This window comes from Leptonotus elevatus, chromosome 1, assembly GCF_054856555.1.
Source record: "Leptonotus elevatus isolate MCC_2025b chromosome 1, RoL_Lele_1.0, whole genome shotgun sequence".
Taxonomy (NCBI): Eukaryota; Metazoa; Chordata; class Actinopteri; order Syngnathiformes; family Syngnathidae; genus Leptonotus; species Leptonotus elevatus.
In genome coordinates this window covers 21,920,539-21,935,615 of record NC_141239.1, presented here as the reverse complement: position 1 = coordinate 21,935,615, position 15,077 = coordinate 21,920,539, and the positions used below count along the sequence as shown (strand labels likewise).

General features: G+C 37.4%; 1 protein-coding gene across 2 annotated transcripts; it reads right to left on the bottom strand.

Annotated features, from left to right (window-relative positions):
- Window positions 1-49: 49 nt before the first annotated feature.
- Window positions 50-14,551, bottom strand: prkacbb (protein kinase, cAMP-dependent, catalytic, beta b). Of its 2 annotated transcripts, none has more exons than XM_086084165.1 (10): window positions 14,177-14,551; window positions 7,470-7,525; window positions 7,268-7,396; window positions 5,469-5,567; window positions 5,304-5,386; window positions 5,074-5,200; window positions 4,896-4,991; window positions 2,621-2,743; window positions 2,380-2,544; window positions 50-1,235 (listed from the first exon to the last, which is right to left on the bottom strand). In XM_086084165.1, exons 1-10 carry the CDS (start codon window positions 14,220-14,222, stop codon window positions 1,110-1,112), a joined length of 1,050 nt encoding a protein of 349 aa, XP_085940291.1. In that variant the 5' UTR covers window positions 14,223-14,551; the 3' UTR covers window positions 50-1,109. The 2 variants fall into 2 exon arrangements, with proteins under 2 accessions (XP_085940291.1, XP_085940282.1); XM_086084156.1 differs by having other exon boundaries at window positions 7,470-7,531; window positions 14,177-14,549.
- Between the last annotated feature and the right edge of the window lie 526 nt (window positions 14,552-15,077).

Below are 15,077 nucleotides of genomic sequence, written 5' to 3'. Positions count from 1 at the left end.
CACAGTTTGATTATGGTGATGTTAATCGAAGTAAGGCCACTTTCACAAATTTCACTTTTAAAAATAAAATTTAATAGCATCTCTAATGTGTATAAATAAAAACATATGAAACAATGCATATACGTATAATGTAATGAGCTGAACAAGAACAAGGTTACATGTGATACAAAGGAGCAGTTCTTCGTCAAGCCAGTGTATTGGGTGAGGAGTACCTTGAAATCCAAGCATTCAAATATGGACACCTAATAAGTTTGCAATCCACATTCCTCGAAAAAAATAAAATGAAACAAAAACGGGTGGTAACAAAGAGAGCTGCGTTTTCATCTGTTCATTAAATTGTCAAAATCAATAAATGATATTGTCTGTACTTCTCTCACTATTCACGTTGAGACGCAAAGCTTCAACATTATTCACATTGACCTTCTCGCCTTTTAGACTACATTTTTTAAATCCCAAAAGGATTTCTTTCCACTCTTTAAATGTAGATCAGTCACATTGTATTGTAACAAAGGGTCTTTTATAAGCAGACCTAAAATCTAGGGAGGAAAACAAAATAAAAACATGACTAATAGACACTGGGACAAAAACCAGAGTAACAAATAACACATAGTAATGTAACACGATTTCTTATTCTCAGCGCTGGGGTTCGGGAATACGGAGGATGATGCTTTTGCTCTCACTCTTTTGAAGGCAAAAAGCAAAGAAAAAGAAATGCTGTTCAGCCGTCTCACCAAAAAGGATAAATGATAAATGCTACCTCTCAATGCCGAGCAATGAACGCAACACGAGTCCATCCCTTGTATCATCTTACTTTTTGTCCATTTAAAAAGGGGGTCATGATGACTACCTCCTTTAAAAAGTAAAAAATAAAAAGTGGATAAAAAAAAAAAGGTGGTGAGTCTGCTTTAATCCGCAGGTGTAGGTGACAGTGAGAGGATATCGGCACCAAAAGATCTTGGCAACCTTGTTGAGCTGTGTGTCGTACAAGTGGGAAGAATAGGACGTGGGGGAAGGAGGAAACGTGGTCTCTGCTTAATTCCCAAGTCCTCAGAAGAGTGCAAAGATCCCTTTTATTTCCCTGACGTATTCTGTTGTCGCACGTCCCATCCCTAAAACTCGGCAAACTCCTTCACGCATTTTTCCGTGACGGAAACGCGAATCTCCTCCTCGTCGTAGTCATCAAAGTTGCTTGTGTCCCCGGGGCCTCTGCACTTTGGTATGAACGGGGCTTCCACCTGACACAGCAAAAAAAAGTGTTGTTTTTCAATAAGCAGCATGGTGGTCAACATTCCGACTACCGGTGTAAAAAGTCCGCCTTTATAATGCTTGTTTTATCTGTGACGTCGTTAATTCCAGTGGGACAAGAATGACTTTGTTTTACTATTTTTTCCATTCAGTGTTCTTTCGCTTTCTAGTAAAAATATGACTGTATTCTTACAAAAGTAAGACGCATAAATAAGTAGCTGCTCATTCAAAGCAAAAGTTGAAAATTGTTTTTGCAATATTAGGCTCGATGTACACCAGCTAGTCTAAACATGGTGTTCTGATTAATATTGCGTTTGGGGAATTTTAACCCAGCAGAGAAGTTCACCCATTTTTTATTCATCTCAGGGAGCTGCCATTTTGCCCTGTACTGCCACCTGCTGTCGACTTAAATTGACGTTAGTGTCTACGGGCTCAGATTGCCAATGTCATGGCTCACCAAAGAATGGATCTTAAAGTGCAAGTCAACCTTAAACCTTTTCTTAACAATAATATGTTATATGTGACCTCACATGACTTTCTGATTAATATCACATTTGTGGAATAAGAGTTATGAAGCAAAATCCAGCCATTTTATCCATTCTCAGGGGGCGGCCATTTTGCCACTTGCTGTGGACTGAAGATGACATCAATGTTGCTCAGGTAACAACCAATCATAGCTCAGCATCAGAAAACAGGCGAGTTGTGATTGGTCGTTGCCTGAGCCCCGAGCAACATTGATGTCATCGTCAGTAGACAGCAAGTGGCAAAATGGCCGCCCCCTGAGATGGATAAAAATGGCTGGATTTTGCTGCTTAACTCATATTCCACTAATGCAATATTAACCAAATTTTGATCAGTGGGGCATATTATTGTAATATTATTGTTGACTTCAGCCGTTTGTCTGCAAAGCTCAAGACCTTTTAACTCCCCAGGAGGCTTCCAGACATCTTTGATGCAGGCTTATTTAGTGTTTCCAAAAGAAAACCAAACAAAAGGAAGTGGCATTTTGCTTCAATGCTCCTCAACTGTGGAACAAACGTCCTGGACACACTGAGATTTGCTCAAACTGTCTGTACAAGAAATCTTGCCTGAAAATGTTGTTGTTCATATAATGGTAAAGAAATAGAGTCTTACCTTCCTCTCGTAGATCGCGATCCAATCCGTTGTGGCGAACCACTTGTGACCCTTGATGTCGTTGACGCCGTTTTTCAGGTTGCCGAAGCGCTTGGTCAGGTCCACTTGCAGCAGGTTCCTGAGCAGATCCTTCAAGTCCGAGCTGAAGTGGGAGGGGAAGCGCACCTGAGAAGACAGTACAAAGTTATTACGCTTTCCAAATTTTAAAAACTAAGACACTCATGGCGACGCATGCTCCTACCTTGCCGGAGACGATCTTCTCGTAGATCTGAATGGGTTGGTCGGCAAAGAACGGAGGGTAGCCGGCCGCCATTTCATAGATGAGGACTCCTAGGGCCCACCAGTCCACAGCTTTGTTGTAGCCCTGAAAAAGTCAGCACAGGTAATGAAACTTAAAAAAATAAAATACAAATCTATTTGGCACCCCTCAAAGTTGATCAAAAGTGTCAAATTAAATGTGCTATTTGACGAGGAGTTACACAGCCCTCCCTAAAGTCATACCATTTGCCATTTTCTTTAAAAAGAGCTCTTAAGTTGCACAAATGTTTAATGTTAACCGTCAACCACAGTCATGCTTGTCGACAGTATATGTGCTCCGACTGACTGAAATTCCAGCCTTCCAGTGAGTCACGGAAACGGATAGACAGTTCAAATTAGGGCTGGGTATCAATTCAAATTTCCTCAATCAGTTACATTTCGATTCGCAAGAGTTCAGTTCGATTCGATTTTTCCCGACTCAATTCGATTCACTTCACTTCAATCCGATATTGATTAATTATAGAGCATCAATTCTTCTTAAATAATAAGGACATGACAAAAATGCCACAAACATTAAATTCCAAATACAATTTTACGGAGTAGTCACTGGTTAAATGATTTAATTTATTAATAAAAGTAACACGTGTTACACAAACATTGACATCAGCAAGGATGAGATGAAAATATTTTCACAATTCTAATTTAATAATTGTAAATATTAATTTAAAAGATTCTGAATTGTCTTTAACTCATTCAAACCCAAAAATGTATAAATATGTTTTTTAATACTTTTTCCGTCACTCCCAAAAACATATTTATGCGTTGTATATGGTTTTCTTAACTTTTTTACTGCCATACGTTATCCAAAAAAAACAACCTCGACAATGCCATCTGATTTCGAGCATTTTAACTCATCTTTTAAGGCAAAAAGAATATTGTGTGCAGTGACTACATAAACATGGTGGGTAAAAGATCGCGTTCCATTCTTTCATTAGAAAAAAAAGTATGTTTCTACCTTATTCCTTTAGTAATCACCATTTGAAAATAGGTAATTTGAGTGACATTAAGCAAAAATTTAAAAGATAAGGAGAAATCATGCATTTTTATGAAAATATACATTTTCTGCACAACAGTGACTGACGTCAATTTTGTTTAGTGACGCTCTGTGAATTTGATTTAATGTGACAAAGGCTTTGATCATTCACATGGCGTCATCCTTGAAAACGTTCTATTACATCAGATTTGTCATGTTTCATTGTAATTTTATATTAGCGGGAGCCCATTGAAGAGATACAATGCTGCCATCTGCTGGCCGTTATTGGGTGTTTTTGATTACACCAGCCCATTTACTAGGCAGCGCTGCGCAACAAGTTCCACTGCCCATTGAGAGAAAAATAAAACATAGTAAATGTCAATAAACGTTTTTGGCGGCATTAATTTGGATTTTAGTATACGTAATTAAACGTTTTTGGCGGTAAACGAGTTCATGCTAGAGCATACAGAAGGCTTTGTGGTTAGATTAGGGAATGTCGTTGATATTTGTCAACTGTGGGAATGTGAAGCCCTCTGAGACTCGTGTGATTGAGGGCTATATAAATAAACATGACTTGACTTGATACAGCTTATGACATGTAGAGGTGGCTTAAAGCAATGGTAGTCATTACAAAAAACGGCCAGCAGGTGGCAGCAGAGTATAAGAGATCAGCCATGGTGCAACAAGCTCTTTTTGCCAGTGTTTTCAACAGGTTTGTGAACAATGATGAAACATTGCTATATTCTAATTCAAATTTCTGCAAAACGGAAACAGATACAAATGTGCTCTTTTTTTTTCCTAATGAAAGAAGAGACACTAATCTTCATTTTGGCAGGTTCCATGTTTTTATAGCAATAGAACGGAATGTTCTGTGGACCTTGCAAAATTCGTCAAAATTCAGTAAAACAACCGGAAGCAAAGGGTGTTGCTTCAGTGAAAATGGCTGGGAATGAATTAAGTGCAGTAAGTGTTTCATAAATATAAAATAATATTTTTAAATTAATTTGAACAGTAAATTTCAAGAAAACGATAACATACAAAAAAATGGTCCTTTAAAATTCAATTTTCTTATTTTTTTATGGGAAAATTAGATATTAAAATAATCGATTAATGGTTTTATGAATAGATATCAGGCTTGAAAAGGAAAATCCATTCGATTGATTAAAACCCAGCCCTAGTTCAAATGATGACCGTAGATTCCAATGACTTTACTAAACTGCCGTACTTTGCTGAGAATGATTTCCGGGGCCAGGTACTCGGGTGTTCCGCACAACGTCCAAGTTCTGCCTTTTACTCGCTTGGCAAATCCGAAGTCCGTCACCTTGAAAAAAGTGAATGAGACACGTGAGGAATTCGCAGACACAAAATATTCGCCATGACATATTGAGGGAGACGCGGTTCACCTGAATGTATCCGTGGTGGTCGATGAGAAGGTTCTCAGGTTTCAGATCTCTGTAGATGAGATCTAGTGAATGGAGGTACTCAAATGTCAGCACGATCTGGGCGGCGTAGAAGCGCGCGTGTGGCTCGCTAGACAGGAAGTAAAGAGAGAGAGAGAGAAAAAATCAATGCCTGCAAAACCACCAGTCAAAACAAAACAAACTAAATAAGTGTTTATTCCTGAGGGCCTCACCTGAACCTCCCAATCCGTCTTAAGTGTGAGAACATCTCGCCTCCGGGAACATACTCCATCACCATGTACAAATTGGAGTTGTCCTAAAAATCATATAAAACAATCACTTCTTTAAAATCTCATCTAGTAAAGCCAAAATGAGTGAAATGAAGGCGATTGTCTTACCTTAAAGGCGTATTCGAGTTTGACGAGAAAGGGGAAGCTAACGGCTTGTAATATCCTCTTCTCGTTTAACGTGTGTTCGATTTGTTTAAGTTTCACCACCTGACATACAAAAACAAAAAAAGTAAGTCATAAAATGACCTGAGGACTCCATTAGGTACACCTGTACACTTTAGTGAGATCACGGATAAGAGCTTCATCAAAAAGCTCCATTTTGAATGACACTGTCGGAAAAGTATAAAAAAAATATGTTTACCACTCACAGTAATAAACATATTGCAAAACTAGAAAGGTATGACCACAACGGATGCCATCAACCAACCAACAATTATTTATGACACTGTTAAGGTAAAAATAGTATGTCTGCATTGAGCAAAAACTTGGGAGGAACATGAAAACCGCAAATGTATAAATGGAGGAAAGTGTCTAAAATATTATATTAAAATGCAAATGCCAATAATAAAGGCAGATCAGATCCTAATAATAAGGCCAGCAGAATGAATTTAAACATTTTTCAGTGTCAATCAAATTCAAAAGAGAACATTTGTATTTTTGCCAAGGACGATGTTAGATTGTTGTTGTTGTTGTTTTAACATAGTTCTTGTATTGCACAGGTGTCAAACTTTTGCACGTGGCCCACGAAGGCAACTAATGTTTGTTGTTGACTTCATGCCTCTTTCAAATTGTCTTCACAACACCGAGATATGTAAGCATTTATTGTTACCAACTCCTTCTTTAAAATAAATGTACAAATGGTTGAAAAATGATTTACTGGCAAAACTAATTAGACCGCTGGTGATGGGTGAATGTGAGGCTTTGTAAGGTGCTCTGGCACCATATGGTGCATATAAAAGTGCTATATAAAAAGCAGTCCAGTTACCATTTATAATTTTATAGGGAGACTATTGAATGACTAATAAAAGTACTAATGGGAATATAAGCGATCATACGTTTATATGGGTTCACAGTCATAGCAGCCCTCCAAGGGACACCATAAGTACGATGTGGCCTGCGACAAAAACAAGTTTGACAGTGACACCCACCCCTGTTCTATTTGATCTTATTAGATGTATGCTGGCAAACCTCTAACTTTGATAAGCCAGCAATACTATATTGCGGGCAAATATGTAAATGTGGCTTTTACTACACATTTTAACATTATCATGAAATCACTGTATGGCATAAGTGACTTTTTTTTCTTTCTGAAGTAGCACAGTTGTGATATGCATGGAATTCCCTTCCGATTGGAATCAGGCCGCTTCCAAATATAAATACAAATCCTTTTTTTTTTCTTCTTTCTTTATATATAAATACAAATCTGACATGAATCATCTGCCATTGTTAGTGCCAACAGTTTGATGTCATCATAATTTACCAACATGCGTTGGTAAATTACCAAAAAATAGACAAATTCGACATATTTAAAACGTTCACTGTAAATGTAAATCTCCAGCTGAAGCATGGACTAATATGATCTAAATATGTTCTATTAGAGATGTGTCCGTCATTAAATGAGCAAAACAACTGCAGGTGGTGGCCAGTGAGAACCAAGTTACCCTTATTTAAATCAATGGATGAGTAAACACAGGCCATCTAAATGCTACAAAACATTTAATATTTGTATTATTTTTATGCGATTATTTAGTTTTGTGTGGTCACTGCCTGGTGTAGTTATTTTTGTGCGATTTGGTATCTGCACTTGTGCTTGTCGCTTTGTGTGTTCCATCTGTGTAAACACAGTTGATTGGGACTGTGTACTTAGATTTGTCATGTAAATACAGCCTCAAATAATTAAAACAGACCTTCTGCTTGTCCAGTATTTTCATGGCAAAGTACTGCTCTGTTCCTTTGTGTTTCACCAGCATGACCCTCCCAAACGAGCCCGTCCCCAGAGTCTTTAATCTGTCAAAGTCATCTAGGCACGTCGTGCTCTGCAGGAAGAGAACAGCATGTTAGCATGTCGTTGGAATGTATTGATTTATTTACTCAAAATGGCATCCTGACCTGTGGTGGGCATTCCCATTTCCGCAGGAAATCTTCTTTGGCTTTGGCTAGAAACTCTTTAACTATGGAGGGGGGACAAAAACAGAATTAGCATACGTTCATTCTGGATTAAAAAAATTTTTTTTTTAGGTAAGACTGGCAAAAATTGTACAAAGGAGAGGCATTAGAGGGGCACAAGAAAGTCAAATTTTAAGGGCAACTCTCATCTGGATATGAAATTATTATATCACACAAACACAAGGAAACAACAAACAGGCAAGACGAGTGATGCATGCCAGCTAAATAAGTACATTTTCTGTTATTTAGTAGCCTCAAGTCAAGGGAAGAACAACATTCAAAGGGGAAAGAACATCACTTTTTTACAAGGGGAAAGCTAATAAACACAGAATTATAAGCAAAAACAAACCGATGCATGGCAAACACAGCAGATATCCAGATTGAGAGAATGTGAGCAACAACAAAAAACACACTTATTATCAAAGCACGCAATAACAGCAAGCACATCGAGCAAGTTGCGCACAATAAGGCCCGCCACCAAAATTTGCCGGCTCATCTCTTTTTTTGTGCATACCAAACGTCTCTATTGATCACAGAGGGTGTGTGTTTTTTTTCACAGGAACAATCACCCACCACCACACGGATGGAATGATACGGAAAAGAGAGAAAGAGAGAAGACACAAGAGTTTATGTTGACAAAAACACAACAAACATAAGGTGCAGTATGTGGTGACAGCAGTAATGAAAATAAAGTTGACATTATGCAAGAGACCAACGAGGCATATCGGAGAAAATTGAAAGGAAAACATGAAGACACTCAGGACTTGCTGAGCGGTACAAAAAAATACTAAATACATTTTAGTAAATATTCCTTATTGAAAATACAACTGCCAAATGTTGACTAAAAGCAACAACTAAAATAAAACTCACGAGTCAAAATAATACACGTACACATATCCAATACAAAGGGGGCATGCCATAGGACAAGGGCTCAAATCTACGGTGGCCCTAAAGTGCAAAACGCAAAAACAAAAAAAGTGAACAACTTCTGCAAACCAATAAACACAAACCATATAAAAAACACAAATGAAACAGCAAATAAAAAATAATAATCACAAAAACAAAATGTAATCGTAAACACAAAAACATAATTACAAACACAAAAAAACTAAACAAAAAAGCAATCGCAAACAAAAACGTAATCTGAAATACAAATAAAAAACAAACAAAAAAAGGAATCGCAAACACCAATAAAAAAACACAAACACAAAAATGAAAACAACGAAAAGGTAATCGCAAACAAAACAAAAAACGCAAACACAAAATGTGAAACAAAACAACAAAAAGAAAGCGCAAACACAAATCTAAAAACACAAACACAAAATATGAAACAACCACCCCCACAAAAAAAGATGAATCGCAAACACTTACACACAAACACAAAAAGGTAAGCGCGCAAACACAAACCCCCGAAACACATTAACAAATGATGAAACAACAACATTTCGCTAACGGAAATGGTGTTTACGTGAGGAGAGACCAGGGGGGATCCGAGGAATGTGATTGGACGAAAGTACCTCCCTACTAACAGCACAGTTAAGCACAGTTTACATGTGCTTAAAATATATAGAATAATAGATATTACAGTTTTATAGTAGCGTTAGCATTTAATTTAGTGAGATAGTTGGAGAAAACAAAGGTCATCTGGCACAGATAAACTAGAAATTCTCAGATAGAATGGCATTTGTAGGATGGATGGAAGCGCGGAAGGTCAGTGTAGTGGTAATACATACGGCACTCCGACCAATGCTCATTTTTGCGAGTGGGTTCGTGCCTGTTTTTTGGGCAAAATCCTTTCTGGCACTTAATATGATTTATTTTATTGTGATGTAATATTTGTACAAAAATAAGAGTTGTTTTAAAATTTGTGGGCAAGGCAAATCAAAAGAGAACATTTAGTTGCCAAAAGCGAGGCTCGAACATTGGCTCAGGAAGCCGTATGGTTTACTTCTACACTGGACTTCCACTGTCCTGCCACCCTATAAAAGCTATACCACCTTATGATTTCTAATACATCTGCCATGTTCGTTTTCTCTCCAACTATCTCACTCAATTAAACGGCTAACGCTACTATATAACTTTAATATCTATTATTTCTAAATATTTTAAGCACATGTAAACTGTGCTGTTAGTAGGCGGCACTTTCGTCCAATCACATTACTCGAACCCCCCCACACACACACCCCCGTCCTCCCACCACGTAAACACCACTTCTGTTAGAAAATTTTTGTCGTTTCATCATTTGTTAATGTGTTTCGGAGTTTTGTGTTTGCGCGCTTACCTTTTTGTGCTTGTGGTTTTTGTGTGCGTGTGTGTTTGCGATAAATTTTTGTTTTTTTGTTTCATATTTTGTGTTTGTGTTTTTGGATTATGTTATGTTGTTTCGTATTTTGTGTTTGTTTGTTTTTAATCACCTATTCGTGGTTTCATTTTTTGTGTTTGTGTTTTTTTATTTGCATTTGTGATTACATTTTCGTTTTTGTCTGTTTTTTTATTTGTTTGTGATCACGTTTTTGTGTTTGTGATTACCTTTTGGTTTTTGTGATTTAAAAAAAATTTGCTGTCGTGTTTTGTTTTTGTGTTTTTTATTTGGTTTGTGTTTTTTGGTTTGCAGTTGCGTTGACTTTTTTGTTTTTCCGTTTTGCACTTCAGGACCACCGTACAAATCCTAGTTATGGTATGCTAGAGCCAATCCCCACCCACAACCGATTCCAAATCCAGATAAAAATTGGCGGAATATGAGCAAATGATATATAATATAATAATAAGGAATTAAGGAAACACATCCTGTGTAAAAACTAAGGCAAACATATCATGTTTGCGCCCCAAACAGGGAAATTCTTATTGACTGCGGGGTGAACTTTCCACCAATAGAGGGTGCTAATACACAGTGAAAAGGTCATGACCAATTTAGTTTATGTGGCCTGGAAATATCAACGTGGATATGTACAATAGTGCTGCCGAAGTTTCGGTGCAAACATTTTGTGTTGACATATTTTTGTAGTCGACTAGTTCAACTTTTCCCCAGCCCTACTTGGCACTGTATAAGCTTTAATGGAGGACTACAGATAGACCGATTTTTTTCAGGTCCAATACTGATGCTGATTATTAGTCGTCAAGGAGGCCGATAACCGATATTAGAAGCCGATATTCATTTTCCGTAATTTGGGAGGGGAAATATTGGCATCAAATTTTTTTTAAATACAAACGCCAATCTTGACTGTTGGAATGTCTTACAGCATATTTTTGAACACATTTTCAGACATTTTTTAAAATGTTGAAGTTTTTTTTTTTTTTAATCTTGGACAATTGACATCCTTTTACATTTCTAACAAAACGTTCAGTGAGCTCCCAATGCTATCAGTACGTCTTAAAAAGTTACATGGAAACTTAAGCAAGTAAATACCATAGCTCTCTATAGTTTTATACAGTATTTTTTTTATTATATTATATAAATTGCATTATTATATTCTTAGAAATAAAAAATAAATAAAATGCCAGAAATCTTAAACTTTCACATTTCTTTGATTTATTTTTTAACTAAAACAAATGGTTCAGAAGGTTCCCAGGGACAGTAGCATCTCTTATAAAGTTAACTGAAAATTTAAATAAACAGCTCCATGAGATTAAAATGGTTTTAGATTTACCTTTTTTTTTAATGAAAAGAAAAAAAGGCCGATATCGATATTCGTCAAAATGCCCAATATCAAAAATACCGTCAAAATATAGCGTAGTATATTAACTGATGATCCGACCGAGCTGTACAGTATGTGTCTTCGGCCTGTAACTGGATGATGAATGATGTCAACGAGGTAATCCGCTGCCACTGTGTCATGTGCTCAAACTACGTAGGCACACTGTAAACACAAGGTAATCTTGTGTGTATTGAGCAATGTAGGTAACCAGGTTGCCTCGTCAGAGCGGCTGCGCTCCAGACAAATCTGAGACCGGGGCCAACCGTGTCGTCGGCTTAAAAGGCTTTAAACCGCCGAGGAGCGAGCTTCCATTTTGGGAAACAAACCTTGCAGATTTGTCAACTATTGTTAATGCCGCCATAAATCTCACATTAAATTGCTCATACTGATCGATGTTAACGTTGTCGCTCGTCTAATTTATAAGAATAATGACAAGATCGTAAATCATCAGCAGGTCACCATTTATTCTTGTAATATTAGGACTTTATTCTCAAAAAATACACACATTTTTCTTGTAACATTACCACTTGATTCTCATAATATTTCAATTAATTTCTTTCATTATTACAACTTTATTCTTTTAAAATGACCACCTTCCTCTCATCAATTGCAACTTAACTATCATAGCACGATATACAATTGTACATATTAAGACTTTGTGAAATTATGGCTGAATTAGCATAATGTATTGCAACTATTTGTCGCCGTATTAAAATTTCATTCTTGACTGAATTTTTCTAACATTGTGACTTTATTCTCATAACATTATGAGTTAATTCTCGCAACATTAAAACTTTTTCTACCATGATTTAAAATTTAGTCCCGTAACATTATGGGTGAAGTGTCATATGGCTTTTTTCTTTCAACATTGCGGCTTTTTTCTTGTAATTGGACTTTTCTCGCAAAAGTGTAACTCAATTTTTCTTATATTGTCTATATGTGACTTAATTCATTTACCGGTAATATTAGTATTTCCTTGTATTATTCGGCCATTTCGTTCTAGTGAAACTAGGACTAAATTATTGTTATATTACTACTTTTTCAAAAAAAAAATATTCAGACACAATTTGTGTTATTTTATTTGCAGAAATTGCAGTTAAATTTTCTTAATATTTGTCTATTTCTCTTTCTTTCTACGTCTTCAGATTTTGTATTGTGAAATTATGACTGAATTCTTCTAAATGTTCAAGGTTTCCCTCCAACATAATTATGTGACTAGATTTGGGAAGTCTAAATTTTTTTAGTATTACGACTTTTTTTTTTTGCAACATTGTGACTTAATTTTTGGAACATCAATTTTACTACTGAATTCTCATAAAATGATTGCTTCTTCGTGACATTATGAGTATTCTCCTGTGAATTTTTTTTTTGTCACTTGTAATATTAGGCCTTTTTTTATTTATAAAAAAATTCTGGTACAATTTCCTTGTATAATTTACGTACTATTTTTTTCTCAATACAAGGACTTTGATCATTTAAAAAATGGCTTTATTGTAAAATTTTAACTTCATCAGAAAATGTTTAGGTTTTTTTTTTTTTTGCTGGAGTAACAACTATTTTCGTAATTCACAACTTTGAATCATCCAAAAATTACTAATTAATTACTAATCATAAAATTACTTTCTTACATTAAAATGATAAATATTGTCATTACGTTTTACCACATATCAATGTTTTTAGTATGTCTTTTTTTCTTTTCCCTTTATACATGTAATATTTTAACTTTATTCTCCTATCGAATAGGAATGACATTATTTTTCATGCTGGATGGAGCCTATCCCACCTGTTTTCCAGTAGGCGGGGTACACCCTGGACTGGTTGCCATGGCAACTTGATTCTCCTAATTCTAAGACTTTAGTCTCATAAGGATTGCATTTTTTTACCACTACCTTATACTGCTCCATAGAATAAGAATAGCTTTCATCACAGTTGTAAGAAGATTTGTCTCGGGTGCGATACAATTAAAACATAAAAACAAGCGTGTGTAGGGGATATATTTAGTGCATGTGAAAAGTGTTAACGTTAATCACGTGAGAGAGCGCATACAAGCTTGCTCACACCGACCGCCTAGGCCAAGTTACGTCAAAGCTTTCAAAGCTCGTAATGCTCCTTATCCTCTGACGAAGGTCTGATGACGAGGCCTGCTCCGGTCAATGACCACTTCTGTGCCAGCCACATGTTGAACCTTGATGGTAGAATGGTGGGTGACACACTTTGTGCAAAACTACTTTTATGAATGCAGAGAGGGTATTTGTCATCTCTTGGCCATATTTGGTCACTGTTCTGTGCACTGAGCTTTGTTTATGTAGCCCAGAATAAAAATGTGGCAGTGGAGCCCCCAGGGGCAGAACCACCAAACCTCACCCTAAAAGTTGACAGTTATTTCACGACATTCACTAGTGTGTGTGTGTGTGTGTGTGTGTGTGTTTTTTTCCCCTGTTCCAATACATCTACAACACAGAGAAGATGAAGTGATGCATATGTAGCATGCCAACAGGACGTGACAGCACACAAATACAGAGGAAGACAGGCCTTGAAGAGAGATCACACTATCAAGGGGCGTTGAAATGACAGGGGCTGGTGTCACGTAAAATTATCCAATTGACATGTAGCGTCATTATTTTGTCATTATTTTTTTTCCACAGGAGCTATTGCGAGGTTGTTATGGTTCACCCGTCCTATTGAGACTAGCTTGGTTAGCGCAACAAAATGAACCGAATGGCAGAAATAGGATCAATTGCTATAATAACACACAAACTAAAGACGCGAGTGTTATTTTAATCAAAAGTGACGGGTGACATATGGCCATCTGTTTCTTGGCCATAACAGGACAGACAGTTCTAGTGGCGCCAGGAGCTAGCAGGCTAGGCTAGATAGCTCCACATTTCAGGTTCGTGATTAACGGACGAACCAACCCACGAAAGCCGCTCGCAGGCGAACACAAGCCGGACTCACCGCTCTCTAGCTCGTTGCCCTTCTTGGCGGTGGCAGCGTTCCCCATGGCGGAAGACACACGGCCGGTCGCTCCCGACTGAGAGAGGGGGAGATGGCGGCCGGCTGGCTAGCTAGCTAGCTAGCTAGCTTCCCTGCAGCAGTCTCTAATCGCGTATAAATAAACAAACAAAAAATGGAGGGATGTACATTAAATATGCTCGTGATTCAGAGGAAAAATGAACTAAGTCCCCAAGCAGCAGCGCCCGTCACTCTTCATCTGCCGCCCCGGCGTCCTTCTTTCCCCTCCCACCCCCGTGGAAGGTTCCCGCTGCGGCTCGTTCGCTAATGTGGGGCTGACATGAAGCTAGCGGTCACTGCTGGTGCTCACCGCCTGCCCGGAGTCGGACCGCTCCCCCGCCCGCCGCTCACTGAGCCGGGCACACGCTTTTCCACCCGATTCTCGAATTTCTCACATATTTTCTTGAAACGAGACAGGCTTTACTTTTAAATGACTGTTATTGACACACGTAGGTTGTTTGCGTACCTTTAAATATGCCCTCCATGTTCTACTAATAAACGCCAACAACGATGCCAATTTTGCATTAGGGGCACGAAGAGAAGTGCCCCACCAAGTGCGATTGATTAATGTTAATGGGACAGTGTACATCAATTAACATTTTAGTAAATGTGCCAGTTATCTGAAGGTTTAGTTCGGATTATAATTTATTGCAAAAAAAAAAAAAAAAGGAAGTAAAATTACAACTTTTAAAATAAGTATTTTTTTTCTTGTTAAATTAAAATTTTACATTCTCCTAAAATTCCTTTTTTTTAATGTAATGACCAACTTTTTCTTCCAGTTCTCCCTGTCCTTTATCTGCTATCACGGGCAGCACAGTCTCTGCCCCTGGAAATTTTGCCCAGC

Coding starts and splice junctions, on each gene's coding strand:
- prkacbb (XM_086084156.1), bottom strand. CDS start 14,222: ATGGGGAACGCTGCCACCGCCAAGAAGGGCAACGAGCTAGAGAGCG. Junction 5,568..7,267: donor AAATACTGGACAAGCAGAAG/GTCTGTTTTAAT, acceptor TTTGTATGTCAG/GTGGTGAAACTTAAACAAAT. Junction 5,387..5,468: donor AACTCGAATACGCCTTTAAG/GTAAGACAATCG, acceptor TATGATTTTTAG/GACAACTCCAATTTGTACAT.